The sequence below is a fragment of the Tiliqua scincoides genome, chromosome 1 (assembly GCF_035046505.1).
Source record: "Tiliqua scincoides isolate rTilSci1 chromosome 1, rTilSci1.hap2, whole genome shotgun sequence".
NCBI lineage: Eukaryota > Metazoa > Chordata > Lepidosauria > Squamata > Scincidae > Tiliqua > Tiliqua scincoides.
Genome location: NC_089821.1, coordinates 278785016 through 278799088, shown reverse-complemented (window position 1 = coordinate 278799088; position 14073 = coordinate 278785016). Strand labels below are relative to the sequence as shown.

Genomic DNA, 14073 nt, shown 5'->3' with positions numbered 1-14073 from the left:
TGTTTTATTGATTCATTTGTAAGCCACCTTGAATGCCCCTAGCGGAGTAGAAAGGTGGGGTGTAAATTCTTTTAGTAATAATATTAGTAGTAGCATTTTGAAAGCTGTCAGATCTCCCTTTCAGTGTGCTTATCTGTAGAACAAGCATACCCATTTCCTTCAACTTGGTTTGTATCATTGGGGTTTGAGACCCTTGACCCTGTCCTCCAAATCATTTCCAACTTTTTCATTTGACCTGTGGCGCGTAGCCCAAGCCGAACTTGGTACTTTCCGTATGAAGTCCTCCAGGTGTTCATCGAGCAAAACACTCCTTCCTGAGTCTTGGAAATGCGACAGTTCTTTTATCCTGCAGACACTAGTTACCTGTTCCATTTATGCCACAGGGATTTTGCCAGTCAGTGAAACCTGACATAGCTGTAATTGGGAGAGACGTTTTGAGTACAGCGCATCTGCTGTATGGTGTGGCAGAACAACCTGCATAGCACAGTACCATCAATTTGAATCTTGGCTTAGCTGGAGTGTATTGTCTGTTTGTTCCATCCTAAGGGAAAGTTTATATCCAACAATTGCAACAGTGGAGGCATCTGTTAAAATACTAGTGTTTTGATCATTTTGTTGGACCAGATTTCCAGTTCAGGTCAAAGAGCAGTGTTTTAACAATCGCAAAACAAAGCTCAGTTGCTTGGTGAAATTTTTGTCAAAGTATTTTTATTCTCCAAAGGTTCAAGGCAGCTCACAACAGAGATTGTGAGAAATCATAAAACCAAAAACAGCAGAGCACACTCTAAAAAAGTCATCTGCTTCAAAAACAAAGAGAGATAAAAATAAAATACAAAAACAATTGGAGAATGCCTTTAGGAAGAATCTCATCTGAAAAAGCAGAAGGACTAAAACAAGCCTCCCATGAGAGGGATTCCATAAGGTGGGATCACCACCGAGAAGGTCCCCTCTTGCTTGCTTCAGACAGCTGTGGGACATACCCTGAGATCTTTTGCAAAGGCTCTTTTGTAAGGGTAGATTCATGTGGAGGAAGATGGTCCTTCAGGTATCTTTTATCCAGGCTGATTAGGGCTTTAATGTTCACCATCTTGAACTGCTCAGAAATGCTAGAGTGACCTAACCTATTTCAGTGCCAAAACCAGGTTGAAAGCTGGAGTGAACATTTGAAGATTGGACACTGATATGTAATTATCCAATATAGTATGATTTCGGGAGGATTTCTTCATCAATTTCTTCAGTCCTTATGTGGCAACCTGTATTATACCTTGACAACCTAGCCAAGTCATAGACAACACTTTGTATGTGTTGATCAGCAGTATGAGAATGAAGATACTTGCACCTCTGCTGTTGACTTTGCCCCAGGAGAGGATTATCACAAAATCAAAGGCAAGGCATGAGGAAAGGCTTTCTTGGCCACTACCCCTGCAACAGTAGAATTTGCTGGGCTTCCTTGTTTCTGGTAGTGTTTCTGGAACTTTGCAAGGACATTCTATTTGGACCGATTTAGAAACTTAAGCTTTAGTACTGGGTAAACTTAGGGCCCAGTTCTATCCAACTTTCCAGCACCGGTGCAGCTGCAATGCAGCCCCAGGGTAAGGGAACAAATGTTCTCTTACCTTGAGAAGGCCTCTGTGACTGCCTCTCCACCACAGGATATAGCGCATGTTGTATATTTGTGTTTGGTATTTTTAAACTTTCTGTGAGTATTTGAGAATGAGGTGGAGAGGCATTTTTACTTAAGCTTTTTGATGAAAAGACCACTGAGCTGGCACACAGTGATGATAAAATAACAGTATAGCAGCCTTTAGCACTATCCCCCCCCACCTTCCTTCAACTTTGCCTAACTACATGTACATGAAATAATCATACTTTCTTCCCCATCTACCCGGCCACCATCCTTTCCACTGTTTGTCCCTTGTGTTTATTTTGATTTGTGAGGCCTTTGTGACAGGGACTTTTCTTTTCATTTGTAAAGTGCCATGCACTTTGATGGCACTTGGTAAATAAATAATAATAAAAGCCACCCAAAAGCTTGGATGTAGCAGCACATAAATAAACCACACAGCAGCATAGAGAGCAGTAAACCAGTTGATTGCCATTTCCCCTCTAAAGTGCTTTCTGAAATAATCAAGTTCTCATGCCTGCCAGAAGGCAAGCACTGATGGAATTGAATGGGTCCCTTCCGCTGCCACCCCAGGCTTGCCCTGCATAACTGTTGCTGTGAGATACAAATACTTCAAAGAACTGGTTTGACACATTTATTCAGTAGTGGGGGAGCAGACAAACTGACTTGTGCACACCCATCATTGCATATACAACCTGGGGTATATGTACATCCATTTCCTAGTCCTACCCCTTTCTCTTTTTTGTGGGATCAGTTGTGGGTATAGGGATGCATGTGTGCAGATTTATGTATGTCATGGGATAAGAAGCAAGTTGGAAGGTCCTGTTACCCCACAACTCACACAGGGTTTCCCAGTTTGTGACTACCAGTATGATAGTCCGACAGGAGCAATTCCAGACTGGATCAAATGGAGAAAGTCTGTTGCATTTAGGCTCACCCTCCCCTTCTGAGCTTTACTAACTTCACAGTGATATTGGAATTATAAATCTTAAGATTTTTTTTTCTTGTCTTTCACCCACCTTCTGGTCTTGAGGAAGACTTTACCAGCTCAGAAACATATGGAGTGCCTCCTGTGGTTGTTGTTTCCTAGGTATCCTGCAAATTCTTGGGACTGCTTTTGTAACGTGAAATGTGGCGTCTTGTGGCTGGTAAATCTCTGAGGGCTCCTTCTAAATCTTTGCCGTGTGATTTCCTGTTCCAAGATTAAACATGTAAAGCATTTCAATGTCCAAAAGCTGTTTCTTCCCAGAGTGAAACAAGCTCAAGAAGAGATGCTCTTTTATCCCAAATTCTGAGTATAGGAAAAGATTTAGGCAAAGCACCCGTAAGGGGAGGGAAACATTGGTGCCCTTGTATGAGGTGTTCTGCTGTATTTGCTTACTTACATAAAAATATTTTTGCTTAGCCTTTCTGAATGCAGAATTTCCAAGGCAGCTGACAAATCTAACCACAGCAACCGTGATAAAACAGACAGATAAACCAGCAGCAACCGCAAAATCTTCAAAAGTCAATTAAAAATCTCAAATCATTGAGAACCACTAAAACCAATTTTTAAAAAGTGTTAAAAGCCTGTGTTTTGTCTGGTGTCTAAAAATAATCAAGTCTTGTGCTAGGCAAACAGTAACAGGGAAGGAAGTGCCATCACCTGAGACACCACTGAAAAGCCCTGTCTAAATCCAGATAAGGCAGAAATACATATGAGCAAGTGAAACTACATTATACTGCAGCAACCTGTTGGTCCATCTTCGCCCAATATTGCCTAGTCTGACTTCTAGCTGCTCTGTAGGATTTCAGACATGGGTCTTTCCCATCCTCAGCCACCTGGCCCTTTTACTGGAGATGTGAGGTATTGAACCAGAGTTCTGGGGCACATGCATGTGTGCTCTTGCTTTGGGTGATTGGCTCCCCTGTCTTGTGGGGGAACTTTCTGATCTGGAAGAGCTGCCCCTGCAGAATCAAATTTGCAGTTTCAGGTGCCATAGCTCTCTGGAGGCTAAGGTGGTGATGGTGACAAGGAGTGCCTTTTTATCAGCTTTAGCTGCTTGCCAGATCTGCTTCTTCTTGGAAAGATTGGGCCTGGCCATAGTCATTCATGTTCTAGTCATCTCCAGACTTCGGTGCTATAACACACTATCCCTGGGATTGCCTCTGAAGAGTGTCCAGGGACTTCAGCCGCAACAGAATGCTGCTGCCAGGTTGCTGGCTGGGATTGGTGATATTTCTCCAGTGTTGCTCAGACTGCAGTGCAGCTGTTTTTCTGGGCTTAGTGTGAGGTGTTCCTCTTTGCCTTTGAAGCCCAAGAAGGCATGGAACCAGGTCTGTGTTTTGCTGTAGATGTCTGTTTCTGGGCTCCATTTGACATCCAGGATCTGTTACTGTGTAATCTGCTAACTGAAGTTTTTAACTGTTTGCTACTGGAAGTGAGTCCTTCTTGGTAGTGATTCCAACTGTGTGGAATGCCTTTTAGGCCCCTGTTCTGTATGCCTTCAGGTGCCATCAAAGTATGGTTTTTCAATACATATGTATACATATGAGTATATGTGGCTGCAATCCTAACCACACTTTCCTGAGAGTAAGCCCCATTGAACAAAATAGGACATACTTCTGAGTAGACCTGGTTAGGATTGTGCCCTGTTGGTTTCCTGCTGAATATCTTTTGGCTTGTTTTTGTCTTCTTATTACAGTAAGCCCTTCTTATCTGTGGGCTTGGCACCCGCAGATTCCACCACCTGTGGATGCCTCCCCATGCTTCAGAAGCCCTTCCAGGACTTGACCAGAAGCCATTTCCCATTCACGTCTGTGACTTGTGGATTGGGTCCCTGGAGGGGGGGGGGTGGAATTGGTGGCACTGTCATGCACTGTATCATATCTCTCTTCCTGGGCCAGACCCATTGACAGAGATCCACTTGGACTTGCACCAGCAACTTGTAGGATACAGCACAAGTCATACTGGCCCTACTACATAGGAATTTTTCTGCTTTCCAGAGCAGCCAAGGTTCTTTTTCAATGAGGGCAGATCTTGGAGAGGGGCCATTGCTCTGGGGAGGCTCACGTGCCAGCAGTTCTGGGTGTCAACCCAAACAAGGAGATGTTTTAGTGCTTCCAAAAGCCATACAGGTAAATCTCTGAGGGGAGAGAATTCAGCCATTGAGGGCAGTCCCAGCAATGGCTGTCTGTGGGTCTGTGTTGTCCAAACCAGATGTACTGATGGTGCTGTCATGCGGTTCCTTTTTCTCCCTATACTTAATACTATTTAAAAGGGGTTTGTGTTCACTATCACTGAAAATAATTATGTTGTGAATAAAGCACTTTCCACCCCTTAAACCTGTCCATGCCAGTGGTTTGCACTAAGACTTTTCCCTCTTATCTTTTTTCAATTGGAAAGAGCAGAACTAATTGTTTTTTTCTTTCTTACTATTGCTTTCATCCACAGCACTGAAAATCCAAATTAATCTCAATTTTTAAAGTTGTAAGAATGGAGGCACATAATGATAAAATTGTTTATCAAGTTGGTTGCAAGTCTGGGGCATAGGTTCAGTGTCTTAACCTTTTTGCCAAGGATGGCTGAAGTTGGGCAAAGCCAGTGATCAGATGTTGCTTTCTAAAGTGGTGAAATGGCCCACATTCCTAATTCCTAGAGATCACAAATACAGATGACTTGCTGTACTAGACTGGACAAAACATATCTTCAGCTTGGGAAGCAGGGTATGGGCTGTGGACTTTCTCATCTCTCACCAGATTTGGAAATAAAACTTTGATCATGCCCCAAGCAGCGTCTGGTTTGCTTGGTTTTGCAAGTCATGGCTTGGATTTAGGCAAAATGTAGGACATTTGGTTCTAAATGCTTTGCTTCTTTAAAAGTTGCTTCCATTTTTTGTAGTTAATTAACTAGGCACTTCTCGCATTTTCTAACATATCATTGTTGTCTTCTAGGAACGTTGGAATACCTGCAGCAGAATGGCGGTGAGGGATACTGAGATGTAAACTTCTGGCTGCTTGCCTTGTTAGTTGGATGCTAATACAGAATGTTGAAAGTGACAAGTAAGGTTGACTTGCGTCTGTTGAGTTTCTCTGGCCCAGAGGAGACTCCTTATTGCCTCAAGTGCTCTGCTCCTTTACTGCTAGCAACACCCAGAGGTCAAGAAGAACAGTTTAATGCTTGGTTCTAATTGGATCAAAAGTTGTGTTTGTCATCCCACAAAGAAGATGAAATTTCCGTTCTATCGGCCCATTGTCAAACTGGCACAATAACACTTTCTTCTAGGAACCTGCTGAAAGAAACTGGTTTTGTTATGGCTACTGATCCAACGTGATAGGGTGCGCAAAAACTATTGGACTCATGACTGGGTATACCATGTTGCGGAATGGGGGAGTGGGGAATGGAGGCCAACCCTGGATGTTGCGATGGTCCAGTCGAATTCGGCTCACTTGGCTCAGTTTCACATTGTTCATCATCTTGGTCTTCTTTCCCCTCATCGCCCATTACTACCTAACCACCATAGATGATGCAGATGACGCCGGCAAGCGCATCTTTGGTCCCCGTACAGGCAATGAACTGTGCGAGGTGAAGCATGTCCAGGACTTGTGCCGCATCCGAGAGTCAGTGAGTGAGGAATTGCTTCAGCTGGAAGCCAAGAGGCAGGAGCTGAACAGTGAGATCGCCAAGCTGAACCTCAAGATTGAAGCCTGCAAGAAAAGCATAGAGAATGCCAAGCAGGATCTCCTGCAACTGAAGAATGTCATCAGTCAGACAGAACATTCATACAAAGAACTGATGGCCCAGAATCAACCCAAACTCTCACTGCCAATCCGGCTGCTCCCAGACAAAGACGACTCGGACTTCGCCTTGCCCAAATCCAACAGGAACTGTCGGCTGCACAACTGCTTTGATTATTCACGTTGCCCGCTAACCTCTGGCTTCCCGGTATACGTCTACAACAGTGACCAGTTCCAGTTTGGGAGCTCATTAGACCCTTTAATTAAGCAAGCCTTTGAGTCCACCGTCAGGACTAATGTGTACATCACTGAAAATGCAAACATTGCCTGTCTATACATCATCTTAGTGGGAGAAATGCAGGAGCCTGTAATGCCAAAATTTAGTGACCTAGAGCAACAGTTGCATACTCTGCCATACTGGAGAACTGATGGGCACAACCATCTCATTATTAACTTATCCAGGAAGTCGGAAACTCAGAACTTCCTTTATAATATCAGCACAGGGCGAGCGATGATTGCCCAGTCCACCTTTTATGATGTACAGTATCGTCCAGGTTTCGACATTGTGGTGTCTCCTCTTGTCCATGCCATGTCTGAACCCAATTTCCTAGAGATCCCACCCCAGGTGCCAGTTAAGCGAAAATACTTATTCAGTTTCCAGGGGGAGAAGGTTGAGTCTCTCCGGTCAAGCTTGCAAGAAGTACGTTCATTTGAGGAAGAAATGGAAGGCAATGCCCCAGCAGACTATGATGATAGAATCATTACCACTCTGAAAGCTGTCCAAGACAGCAAACTGGATTTTGTCTTGGTGGAATTCACTTGTAAGAACCAGCCTAAGGCAAGCCTGCCCACTGAGTGGGCCCTTTGTGGAGAAAGGGAAGACAGACTAGAGCTACTGAAACTCTCTACTTTTGCACTGATAATCACCCCTGGGGACACCCATCTTGTGATCTCTGCTGGGTGCGCAATGAGGCTCTTCGAGGCTCTGGAAGTTGGAGCGATCCCAGTTATCCTTGGAGAGCAGGTCCAGCTGCCCTATCACGATGTGATCGGGTGGAACGAGGCAGCCTTAATCATACCAAAGCCACGTATCACAGAAGTGCACTTTCTTCTACGAAGCATTTCTGACAATGACCTCTTGGCCATGAGGAGGCAGGGCCGCTTCTTGTGGGAGACCTACTTTTCCACTTCTGACAGTGTCTTCAGCACAGTCTTGGCCATCATAAGGACTCGAATCCAAATCCCAGCTATCCCCATTCGAGAGGAAACCGCAGTGGAGATCCCTCATCGGTCTGGCAAAGCTGCCGGCACAGACCCCAACATGGCTGACAATGGGGATTTAGACTTGGGGCCAGTAGAAACAGAGCCACCCTACTCCTCCCCCAAATACCTGCGCAATTTTACCCTCACAGCAATGGATATTTACAGAAACTGGAACTCAGCCCCTGGTCCTTTCCACCTTTTTCCCCATACGCCCTTTGATCCTGTTCTGCCGTCAGAAGCCAAGTTTCTAGGGTCTGGGACAGGGTTTCGACCTATCGGTGGAGGAGCTGGTGGTTCTGGGAAGGAGTTCCAAGCAGCTCTGGGTGGTAACGTCCCCAGGGAGCAGTTTACAGTAGTCATGTTAACCTATGAACGAGAGGAAGTGTTAATGAACTCCCTAGAGAGGCTCAATGGTCTCCCTTACTTGAATAAAGTAGTGGTGGTCTGGAATTCCCCCAAGCTTCCATCAGAAGACCTCCTGTGGCCAGACATCGGTGTCCCAATTGTGGTAAGAACAGATATTTAGTATTTTTGACTCCTCAGAGAGGGGTATATGTGTGTTTGTAAGGCAAGATCTTCCTTCCTCCACCACTACTTCTCTACCAACTTAGCCACATGATCCATATTTGAAAAAGGTGTTGTAGAGGCCTGCCACTCTCATCCTTAGCATGGAGTAGTAAGATACTGTGCAGGATTTTTGGATCAAAATAGGTTTTAAAATCTCATTCTACATGGGGCAATACTATGATGGTGCTGGGTTTGATCAAAACCTGGATGAGGTGTGTGTCTGAGGAGTCAAAGATCCAGGCAGCAGATTTGAAGGGGGAGGGGAGTTCTATACACTCACGGGGCTTTAGAATTGTGGTAATTTGAATCCAGGGTATCCCATGCAGATAGAAAGTATTGTACTAGCAAACCTTCCTTGGAACCAGTGTGGGTTGTTGAGCATTCACCATTTGCTTCTCTCAAGCAAAGGTTAGCTACTGACCCACCTGCTTGGGTCAGAGAACAGCCAGTCTATATGTGGTCTCTTGCTTAACTAGCTTCACTCAAGTTTAAGGCCCTCTCTGTAATCTCTGTGTTGCTTTGAATGGAATGAGCACCAAGTATACAAAGGGATAATGCAAAAGAGGACAGATAGACAGCATTTGCATCCAGTCTACACTTGCATGTGTGCACCATTGTCCTGGCTCTGATTTGAAAGTGACCTACATACAACCCCCAGCTTCTCTTTGACCGCTCTGAAGAAAAGTGAATATGACAGATTGTAAATCTAACAAAGAAAGGACAAATTATAGGATAAATATTGTCATTTTTTTTAAAGCCTAGGAAGGGGGTACTTTGTTGCAGAAATAGAATGCGATGTTGAAGCTGTGGGGGCCGGTGGTACCTGCTGCTTCCTTGGTGTCTAGAGCTTAGAACTGCATGAAATGAACTAGTTTTTAATATTTCATCTTACTGTTTTTAGGCTAATAAATAACACTATTCACAGGTAGAAATGAATGAAAACATTATTTTCAGGAGCAGTAAAATGAGTTACAATGCGGCGTATTGCTACAAAATGAGCATTCACTTTAGCCCTGCTGAGTCTTTGTTCTTGAAGAATACCCACTTTAAAATGTTTTAACACCTTCGTATCTGCAGGATCATAACCATAAAGGAGCTTCATGCCTGTGTCTGTAAAAATGTACTGAGCTCTTCATCAGGCCAGTGGATCTTCTCCATATTGCTCCTATTCTCGCTCCAGCATTAGAATTTTTTGTAATCAGTAGAATGTTGGCAGAAATTCGTTTCTGTTTATTTGCAAGTTTAGCCTGCCCCATTTCATAGACAAGAAGCCTTTGAAAGCCCAGAGCAGTAAGACCAATGAGAGAAAATTCCAAATGAAAATTGACAATAACATATGGCTAACTGCCTTCTTTAAAAAAAGTACTGTGATACCAATGATCTTCAAAATTCATTTTTGTCAACTCCTTTCTGATGGTAACAATTAATATTTCAAGGTAATTGGGAATAGATTAACGAAGCTGTAGATATAAATGATGACAAGAGAAAAGCCTTATGTTCTCCAAGTCTTCTAAGACCAGGATTTTCAAGGTGTGACGCATGCATTCCAACAGGCCAACTGCATGCATTCCAACAGGCCAATTGCATGGCCAACTGCTAAAGAGCTTCTGCAGGCCTCTAATAGGGTTTACCCATGGGGTAAAGACGGGATCCATTGCAAATGGGGGCAGAGATTCTGGTGCTTCAGAAGGTATCCTTATGTTCCTGATTGGCTTCCCAGCCCACTCTTTCAGTAACCTGAAAATCCTACAAACTGTTCCCCTCCTTGTTGTATTGTTGTACTGTGAGCTGTGGGTGTACTGTCGGTGGAAGCTCATTGATTAATCAGTCATTTAAAAATGATACCCTGCCATTCTCTGTAGCTCTAAGCCACTTTGGACCAGTGAAGTCTCCATTTTGGAGTATCTGCTTCACTGAGGCAGGGTGACTTCATCATGTGCATTCAGGACATGTGTTGGTATTGCTGCAGTGGTCAGGTTCCTAGGAATATCATTTTTTGCTTTTAAAAAGCAAGGTTTGAATCCTCATGATTGTGGTATGAAGTATACTGGACATAGTGGCTGGAAAACCCTTTGAAACCAGGAAGATTGTAGAATTGGATTGCCAGTGACCAGAGAGTGAGCTTCAGCTTTCTCTGCATAATTCTGTGCTTCTCATGGTTACTAGCAGAATTTATGTAATGATAACAATAGTTATTGCTTAAATAGCATTTTAGAGTGTTCAGAGTTCTTCACGTACATTTTGTCAGTGGTCTTGTCAACCATCCCATAAAGCAGGTCAATGTTACTCCCATATTGCAGGCAGATGAGCTGAAGTTGAGAGAATAGGAGGTGGCCCAAGACCACCTAGTGCGTTCCAAACTAGGGACTTCCTCGGGCTGGGACAAACTACCCTCCCCAATGTTGCTGTCCCATTTGTATGCTATGGGCACAGCATCTATTTTTAAGCATCTGGGCGCAGGGGGTAGGATGCAATGCAGTGGCATCATCCATCCTCCTCCCAGCAGCTGCTGGCTAAGGAACTGCCATTAAAAAACCCCCAGAAAGTCCCTAGAACAGCCATTTCCAACCACTGTGCCGTGGCACATTGGTGTGCCGCAAGTGGTCCCCTGGTGTGCCACAGGAAATTGGGAGAGGCTCATTTATTTATTATTGGGGCCATTGGGGTATGTGAGCCCCCCTATTGGCAGCATAGTGTGCCTTGTCAATTGTCCAACAACTGGTGGTGTGCCTTGACCATTCTAGTGCCTTGCCAGTGTGCCATGAGATGAAAAAGGTTGAAAAACTCTGCCCTAGAACAACATTACATTGCTGTGAGGGTGCCTTCTCGTTTATAAAAACACCCAGATGCCTGATTGCACAGAAGGTTAGAAACCTGTTGCTGAAGCCTATGAATGAAATATATGGGGTATTTTATTCATAAGGGCTGCAAAGCAACCTTTCTCTCTTATTACTGGATATTGCTATATTGCAGGCTATTTAGACCTAGGCATTGAGGGTTAGGGAAGCAAGGTTTTTCTTTCACTTAAGGTGGAAGGTGTTGGGGAGAGGCAGCATCATTTAAAAATTGCTCTTTCTATTAACGCAAAACAATTTCAAGCAGGAAAAGACCACCAGGTGCAGAACAATGATAATGCCACCCTGACAGAGTGATTACTGATCAAAGCATCTAAAGCAGACGGCTAATGAACTCCAACAAATTACTGTGTAATGAGGCAGAGTACCTTGTGCATTCTGAAACAGGCTCAGCCGCCAGAGCCATGACAAACCAATACATGGAAACTAAGAACCGAGGTGTTGTAGTGATTTGAGTAATGGGTTTGAGTTTGGGACACCCAGGCTGCAATCCCTGCCCCAGTTGCTGAGACCCTAGAGTGTCAGGCCTGCAAGGGGTCCATTGAAAGGACCAGAGCCAGGGTAGCAAGCAAAGTTCTGGGAGGCCAGAGGCAGTTGGGTCAAGGTCTGGAGCAGAAACCAGAAGGATCAGGGGAGGCATGTAGTCGCAGTCTGGCAGATGGTCAAGTTCCAAAGACAGATTGTGATCCAAAGAGTCAGGATACAGGTCAGAGCTGGGCTGACGGGGAGAGTCTAAGGCTGCAATCCTGTATGCACTTACCTGGAAGTAACTCCTATTGAACTAAACAGGGCTTACTTCTGAGTAGGCGTGCATAGGATTGTGCTGTAAGGCAGATGGAATTAGAAGAGGATGAGGCAAGCTGACTGTGCACTCCTAGTCATAGTGACACACTGCTCAGTTTGAGGATCCAAATGAACTCAACAGATGTATATGGCTGACTGGGCCCCTATTGGCTCCCCAGATCACCTGGTACTGCAGTGCCCTCTCTCACCACATCCTGGCTGATGCTGCAACACAGCAATGGTCAAAACAGCATCTTCCTCTTCTTGAGAACTGCTTTGGCAGTACTGTACTTCAGGGAGCAAGGCACCTGGGTCCACCTGCCAAATTCTCTGGCTTAAGCCATCTATTGCATAACACACTCACTGACTGTCATGGCCCTCGTTCATATAACTACCATGATCTGGTGCTGGAATGATGTGGTGGTGGAGTGGCACAAGGTCCACCCCAATAACCTCCTCAGATAACTGCCCAGTGTGGTGGAATCTTAAAGTGGCTGTCCAATTGGCTGGGGTCTTGTTCCTCCCCATTTTGGGGGAACACTAGTGGTGCAGGGGTGCTTTTGTGAATAGGTCTCATGAGTGGGTTGTTTATGCTGGAAGGGAGGGGCTACTGCTGCCATTCCATCAGGGCTAGTTTTGTGTCACAAGAAGCCTGACTGCAGAAATGATCAAGGCCAGAAGGCTGGGTGATGGTTGTTGACACCATAAACTGGTTCACACAGGCCTTAACCAGATGAATGCAATGTTGGGTGATGACTTGGAAGTGTGTATATGAGAGAGAGAGAGAGAGCACGCTTTTCTTTGTTTTGCATCTTCTGCCTTCTAGACCCTATGCTCTTTTACTGGTTTCAGTTTGCAGATAACTCTGCTGGTTGTCAAGCGAGGAATCCAGTGACTAATTTTTGTGTGTTGGGAATTGTAGGGTTAACATCACTAGCCATGCCAAAGTCTTGTGCCTGAAGTAATCCATGTGTTGCCTCTAAACCTCAAAAGGGGTGCGGTTGCTCGCCTCTTGATCAGGCATATCAGTGTGGCAGGGTCCTGACTACTTGCTAAGCTCTTCCCTGGTTTTTCAATTAAGATAACTGGGGAGAAAATGAGAGGTTGGATTCATTGCAAGAGAGAGTGTTTTTCTGAAAGACAGTTTAGCCTTTATGAAATGGGAAAGAGAAGATGACCAGCTTGGTCCCTCTTTGTGGCACTTCTGCATGGAATACAGAATGCTAGTTTTGGATGTGGTAATTATGACCCAGCTTCCGATCAGATGATGCCAAACAGCTGCAAAATCATAATTGTAGCTGTTAAAAAAACTTTTTGCTTTCTTTGGAAATCAGCAGAGCTAAATTTCATCTCGCAAATTAGTCTGTGAGTCTCTATGGGTATGGGGTATGCTGGTCTTCAGCCAGGGGGTCTAGGCAAGTGGGTCATGTGCCTATAAATGGCAGGTTGCAACAGTGACCATTATGGTCTAAGAAACATCAGGGATGTTTTGAGAGTGGGGGGGAATAGAGAGTGGTTGACCCAATTGCACAGGACAAGAGGTGTGCTCTGCTTTTTAACTGTTATGAAGAAGAGGGGATGTCAGTAGATGCAGCTTTCTCACCTCTGTAAGAGAAACTGCATCTACCAGCATGTCCATCAGTTAATCACCTGACCATGGCCAAATATTATTGGATGTTTCATGAAACCAAGAATGCTGCTAATATATAGGTGGCAGCTTCTCTATTTTAAAAATTTTGGGATGGCATTTGTTAGCCAAAAGCATGAGTCAGGGATATTTGCCCCTTAGCCTGGCAGCAAAAGCAGCATCTGTGCAAAGGTCCTCCTACTGACCACCTGCTTGAACTGCAGGCATCTCGTAACACGAACAGAAGCAGTTATCAGCCACTGAAATCACTGCCTAAAACTGCCCAGAACTCTGCTTTGCTTCCTGCTAGACCCAGAAAGTACCCCCCATGTAATCTGTCAGGGGAAGGCATCAAGTCGCAGATTGTGTCTTGTTGTCTTGTGTGCTCCCTGAGGCATTTGGTGGGCCACTGAGACACAGGAAGCTAAATGGCCTGATCCAGCGGAGCTCTTCTTATGTTCTTATGCTCAGGAGAGCTCCAAGAAATATTATCTCTGACTCTGGAGGTTCCATTTAGCACAACCTCACTTCCATCTCAGAGTGGCCTTCCAGCAAAACTCATTCCTGACTGGAGTTGTGCATTGCCTGAGTAATCCAGACAATCGGCATGTGGGGTAGATAGCAGGGAGTCTGAGAGA

The 14073-nt window shown here is 44.7% G+C and overlaps 1 protein-coding gene across 6 annotated transcripts in view; it reads left to right on the top strand.

The window, feature by feature from the left end:
• The window catches only part of EXTL3 (exostosin like glycosyltransferase 3), a 157088-nt gene that overhangs the window by 105926 nt on the left and 37089 nt on the right, over nt 1-14073 (top strand). For all 6 annotated transcript variants that reach the window (XM_066626592.1, XM_066626600.1, XM_066626560.1 and 3 more), the window contains one exon: nt 5558-8111. In XM_066626592.1, coding sequence (XP_066482689.1) covers nt 5964-8111 — 2148 coding nt within the window. In that variant the 5' untranslated portion in view covers nt 5558-5963. The remainder of the gene's footprint in view (nt 1-5557; nt 8112-14073) is intronic.